The 6,276-nt window shown below is 29.9% G+C and overlaps 1 protein-coding gene across 1 annotated transcript; it reads right to left on the reverse strand.

Annotated features, from left to right (window-relative positions):
* Positions 1-1,023: 1,023 nt before the first annotated feature.
* Positions 1,024-3,897, reverse strand: LOC147559100 (auxin-responsive protein IAA16-like). Its single transcript, XM_086660883.1, has 5 exons — positions 3,318-3,897; positions 2,230-2,453; positions 1,958-2,093; positions 1,440-1,501; positions 1,024-1,330 (listed from the first exon to the last, which is right to left on the reverse strand). The coding sequence occupies exons 1-5, from the start codon at positions 3,632-3,634 to the stop codon at positions 1,293-1,295; spliced, it is 777 nt and encodes a 258-aa protein (XP_086517009.1). The 5' UTR covers positions 3,635-3,897; the 3' UTR covers positions 1,024-1,292.
* Between the last annotated feature and the right edge of the window lie 2,379 nt (positions 3,898-6,276).

The raw sequence follows: 6,276 nt of genomic DNA on the forward strand, positions 1-6,276 counted from the left end.
GAGGTGGAGAAAGATTTGAGGTGGAATTTCTTGTATTATATTTAATTTTATTTTGAAAAAATATATATAGGAATGGTACTTATGACATTTACACTAAAATAGGAGTCATATTTGAATTTATGAAAAATAGAGGGTCATAAAAGAAGCTGATCACGAAGTAGGGGGCCAAATAGGAATTTACTCAATATGTAACTCAATCAAATGATCAAACTTCTAGTGACATTTTCAACAAAAAAAAAAAAAAAAAAACTTGTAGTGACATGAGAGGAACCACTTTTGGGCCTGTGGGTGGTATGTGCCCTACAAGCCCCTTACTGCCATCCATCCAGACTCTTCGTAAAGAGTTGCAAAAAGATTAAAAAATATCAAATTTTTAATTAAATAAAATAAATTTTATTTTTTAATTTAAAAAAAAAAAAAAACTGGACTTTCTACCCAATCTCCTATTTATCATATTACTCAAAAAAAAAAAAATATAAATACAGAGATAGAGAGACAAAACAATTAAACTACATTCATGTCCACCACTTTATATGTTGAATTGTTCATTGTAAATCATGGGTTTCAGGAACTGAATATGAATATGGGTAAGCATCTGCAACCACTATCTCTAATTTGGATCTACACCTACCAATCTCTGCTTCCTGGATACCACTGTTTCAAATGATTTTCCTAAACTATATATCAACTACTAGATCAATTAAATATTTCAAGAAAATTAATGAAATATAATAATACAAACTAAAAAGTATTATAATATTAGAACCCATTAGCATGCACATGGCTATGTCCCCTCTTCCTAATTCACTTGATTCATTAATTCTTTTTTCTTTTCTTATTAATTTGAATCCCAACAAAAGAATCAAAATTTTACATATAAAAGATAAAAATAATACAAAAGAATATTTATAATGTCAAAAAAATAAATAATAAATAATACCCACAAACTTATTTTTAATCAAATAATTGGAAAACCACACAAAAGAATGACAATAAACAAACAAACAACAACAGCAAGGAAGATGAAAAAAGAAGAATTAATGGGTAATTAAACAAACCATAATAGATTAAACAAGCTTCTAAAACACAGCCCAATCTTTGAAACCAAGTACATTAATTTCTTTTTTTCTTAGAATTTTGTCTAATATATATTTATATATATCAACCAAAAGTACAGACACATACAAACACCCTAATCCATTCGTTTAACACCGCAAATTCGTTGTCGTTTGGCATTCTCATGATTTGGTAGAATCAAATGAGCAGGCATGGTGTTTTAATAAACATTTTATTTAGCTTCTGTTCTTGCATTTCTCCACTGCTTTTGGTGCTGAAAATATTCAATTCACATCAATGAGTTAATTAACAAACTAATTATGAATTAAGACATTACAAAATTAAACAAAATGAAAATAGATTAAAGTCATTTATATACTAACCAAGTCCAATTGCCTCCGATCCTTTCATGATACGTAAACGTTTGCATGAAGCAACAAACATCCTGAAAAATGGGAATTAGTATAAATAATTAGCTTAACTTGTTTATTTTGCATGTAACATTATTTTATTTTTTCATTTTATAATAGGGTAGCACTAATAATGTGGCTTCTTAATTGTGTTTGTGGGAATAGCTCTCAGGAGCAATAGGTACTTTAATAACATGTTGTGTAATATCTAGGGCATCTCCGACACTTATTGTCATTAATGTTTCTGATCAGTTACATGTCTACAAACTTAACAATTACTTAGCCGACAGGTGTATAGGCAAATACTGTTTTTTTTTTTTTTTTTGTTAAATAGGGCAAATACTATTTAGCACTCATTGTCTTTCAACAAAAATAAAAATAAAAAGGCATATGTTACGCTCAAAATTGTGGCATGTAAGGGGTCGAAAGTGTCATGTGTACAAAAGTACACTAATAACCAAGTACATAACTATTTTATCTAGAGAACTTACTGCCATGGCACATCTCCAACGAGCATCCAATCACCGTCTTTGTCTTCATAAGTTGGTACATACTCTGAACCGTTTAAGAGATCCATCAATTTACTCTCATTCATAAAATCTTTCATTCCTTGGGTTTCGCAATTACCTTCATCATAAGAAAAAATCGAAAAAAGAAAACGTCTTAAAGAATATCAAAAAAGTAATTTCATTATAAATTATTAGGTCCATTAGATAGATCAATGATGTTATAATTAGGTGTAAAAGAAGTACTAAGATTTTACCAATGGTAAAGGAGCTAAACATTTTGCCAAGAGCACGAGAGAGTTCTTGGTAACTTTTGTAGAGCTTCAAATCAACCTTTCTAAGATATGGTGCGCCATCCAAGCTAACCTTAACGAAGGCTGCGTTATTATTAACCTTGTCCTCTTGATCACTGCTGTTCTTTTGAACGGACAGGATGTTCTTTCTATATGATCGGACCGGTGGCCATCCGACAACCTGTGCCCTATAGGATATCACATGTACATTTATGATTAACTTCATTAATTAATCTCACATATCAAGTACACTTGTTTTTTTTATTATATTAAAATTACTAGCTAATATATTACTCGTTTCTTAAGAATTTGTTCAATTAATCTATAAATGAATGGAAGGAATTAACCTAAATTTTATAAAAATATGAAGCAATTTCATGTATTTTTTGGGAATATAAATTTTAAGAAACATGCAATTTTTAGTCTTGGTATATCTAAGATTGGTATGGTCTGTGTACCATTTTAATTGATAAGTCTTAAATATTGTCATATTAAAAATGAAAAATTGAATTGAAGAAGTTCAAAAAAAAAAGTGATTAGTTATTAGTAGGAATATTTCTAAAGCTCATATTTCCTTGCTTTAATTATTTGCAAAAAATTGTGGTCCAATTTTTATTTTTCTTGAATTCAAACTTTTCTCATTCCTAAAGTTGTGGTATATATGGCAAATCCGATCTCGAACCATTTAGTTGGCGAGTAAGAACTTTGTACAATTCGCTCTCGATTTAGAAAAAGTACACTGAATCAAATGCTTAAAGAGTACTATAACGAAAAATATGAAACAAGTCTGTTTGTTTTACAGAATTTATTTTGTTTTCTAAATATTTGGTATCCTTAATTAATGCATGCAAATTAGTGAATTAAAAAAATACCTATTCATATAATTATAACTCATTAAACTAAATAATTATTTATGAAATTCAAGAAACTAAATAAAAAGTTAAAATAGAGAATTGTGAAGCTATCTCTGGTGGGGTGGTAACATGTGTATTTATCTACTAAACGAACATACTACGGTTGTCTGAATTTTACTGTATAAAAAGAAAACTTACTTGAATGAAGGTGGCTTCGAGGTGTCGTTGTTAGAACAAGGAAGCGAAATATTTTGATTCTTAGATTTTGGAGTATTAATCTTTTGATCCATCATCTCATGATCATCATCTACATGATCAGATTCTACTTTTGATGAATCAAGTTTAAGTTTCAAATCAATTGTCTCAAAAAACCCTCTCTTTCCTGAATTCTTCCCATTCTGATCATCTTCATTTTCCGATTCTCCTGGTAACCCTAGAGACAACCCAAGACGTAATTCAGTTTGCTCAAAGTTCATAAAACTTAGATCCTTCTGTCTCTTTGCTTCTCTTAGCATATTACCTCAAATTTTACCCTACCCTCTTTAATTTGATGATCTTCTCTTCTCTTCAAGTACTTCAATTAATTAGGGTACTATTTTATTTTTCTTGTTTTTGGGTTGATCTTCAAGAAGAAGAAGAAGAAATATAGAGAGAGAGAAAGTGATGGATGGATGGATGGAGATAATAAAAGCTTAGGTTTTAGAACTAATGGTAATTGAGTGTCTAGAGAAAGTGTATTACATGGTGAGTATGGAATATTTATAAATGTGAATAAATTAATTATTTTTTATTTCTCATAGAAAATAAAAAGTTATTATTTTATTCTAACCATTATGATTGTGACACGTGGATTAATATTATTAGCTAGAAGAGTCACTGATTTACCGGGAGGAGATGTTGGATGTTGACGTCATAGTGATTAAAGTTGGAATGAATAATGATTGTGGACATTGAAATGAATGGTGGAATGGATTAAAGGACAACCCACTTGAAGTGAGAGTTTGGCTTTTTGTTTTTGTTTTTCTTTTTTTTTTGTTTGTTTTTGTTATGGGCACTACTATTGACAAAACAATATTAAGACATTTTTACATTGACCCCAGTTCGATCATCTCCAATGAGACACTCTAACAAAAGCTCTAAAGTCTAGTTGTCAAGTGTCAATATGGAGACACTCTAAATCTTTTTATTCTTTAATGGATATCTCTAAAATCTCTCTACTTAATACACATGTCACACTTAAATTGAAATTCGAAAAAGTAGTTGAAAAGAAAATGTTTCTATTGATTGAAATTTTAAAGTGACATTTAGAGAGTCTCAAAGAGATACTCTAGTTTTAGAGCATCTACGATGAGAGGCTCAATCTCTAACACTTAGAATGCCACATATGGTTTTTTGGAGTTTTTGTCAAAAATCATCTCTAATGGGACACTTTGTTTGACACCATATTATGAGGTAGACACATTTATTATAGAGTGTCTAGAAAGAGAAACTCTAAAACTAGAGTGTCTATTTGAGACTTTCTAAATGTCAATTTAAAACTTAAACCAATAGAAACATTTTCTTTTCAATTACTTTTTTCATGTTCAATTTAAGAGTGACATATGTATTAAATTTAAGTAGAAAGATTTTAGAGATCTCCATTGGAGACCAGAAAAAATTAGAATGTTTCTATATTGACACTTAGGAAAGAGAATTTTTATTTTACACTCGACAACTAGACATTAGAGTTTTTGTTAGAGTGTCCCATTGGAGATGCTTTAAACTGTCTCTCTTGAGTGTCTCTAACTCTCTATAATAAATGTTTCCACATCATCATGGAGTGTGAAATAGAGTGTTCCACTAGAGAAGGTTTTTTAATAAAATCTCTAAAAAACGTAAGTGACACTCTAAGTGTTAAAGCATCTCCAATGCAAAACTCAAAAAAAATCTCAATTTGTCCTATTTGTCAAGTTCCAATTGAGATTCTCACTCCTAGGTGTCGAAAATAGAGATCCTCAATTCTTGTATGTCTCCAATGCAACACTCTAAACTCTTTTATTTTACTTACGTGTCATGGTTATTTCTGTAAAAAAATAATTAGTTATTTTGGAAATATACGAAGACTTGATTTCTATTGGTTGAAATTTAAATATTGATGAGTTGGACAATTAGAGATATCTCAAGAGGACACTCTGAAAATAGAGTGTCCTCTTGAGATATCTCTATTCCACTCTCGACACATCATCTTTGAGATCTTAGTTGAGTTTTGCATTGGAGATGATTTTTTAAGAAAAACTCAGAAAATCCTATGTGGCATTCCGAGTTTCTAAGATTTAGTTTTGCATTGGATCGAGATGCTCTTAAATGAGTATCACATTGGAGATGCTCTTAAACACTGATATTAAGAATACGTCCTCATGATACATAAACGGTTTCCATGAATGCTACTTAAAAGTGATTGCGGACCTCGTGCTCTAGGAAATACTATAGAGAGAATAGATACGATTAACCGAATGAGAATGGGGCAATGAGACAAATTAAGCAAAGATTCATGGTTAGTTGTGAATGAATAAAATTCGAGGTGCATAATTGATATTTTTATTCCTTAATATTTGATAATTGATAGCAATAAATCATATGATCCAAATTATAATTGGGACCAGCAACACAGTCATTTGGAACTATTGATGACACATAGGTGATGAATTATGGATTTGGATAACCAATTTCTAACCGTTATTTCAGGAAACATGTCGCACTTCATTAACAAGAACTGGTTTGGGATGGGTCCAGACGTCCAGTACAATCAAATTCTAATATCTTATGGGCAAAACTTAATATACATATATGGGACCCAATACCATTATCCAAGGCTCTAAGCCTTTTTTTTTTTTTTTTTTGTTAAACAGGCTCTAAGCCTTAGTAAAGGTGTTCTGCTTATAGAAATTTTATTGTAATTTTGGTTAGACGAAATTGGACTGAAGACCAAGTTATTTTTATTTTTTCAATTAAAAAGATAAGTTATATATTTTTTTGGGTAAAAGTCTAAAATTTATATTTTGTTAAAAATTTATATATTTGTTTTTTATTTGATTAAAAATCTAATATTTTTTGCAAAACTCTTTGCAAGACGTTGCAAAGTTGTAACAAAGTGCTGCAAAACTGTTGAAAAATTAAA

Source organism: Eschscholzia californica, unplaced genomic scaffold, assembly GCF_041429995.1.
Source record: "Eschscholzia californica isolate CP2 unplaced genomic scaffold, dmEscCali1.0.p SCAF_2, whole genome shotgun sequence".
Lineage (NCBI taxonomy): Eukaryota > Viridiplantae > Streptophyta > Magnoliopsida > Ranunculales > Papaveraceae > Eschscholzia > Eschscholzia californica.

What these genes read in the sequence shown, in the direction of transcription:
- LOC147559100 (XM_086660883.1), bottom strand. Translation starts at nt 3,634, where the DNA reads ATGCTAAGAGAAGCAAAGAGACAGAAGGATCTAAGTTTTATGAACTTT. An exon ending in TCGAAGCCACCTTCATTCAA is followed by an intron (nt 2,454 to 3,317) that starts GTAAGTTTTCTT and finishes GATATCCTATAG; the next exon opens with GGCACAGGTTGTCGGATGGC. An exon ending in ATCGGAGGCAATTGGACTTG is followed by an intron (nt 1,331 to 1,439) that starts GTTAGTATATAA and finishes GAATATTTTCAG; the next exon opens with CACCAAAAGCAGTGGAGAAA.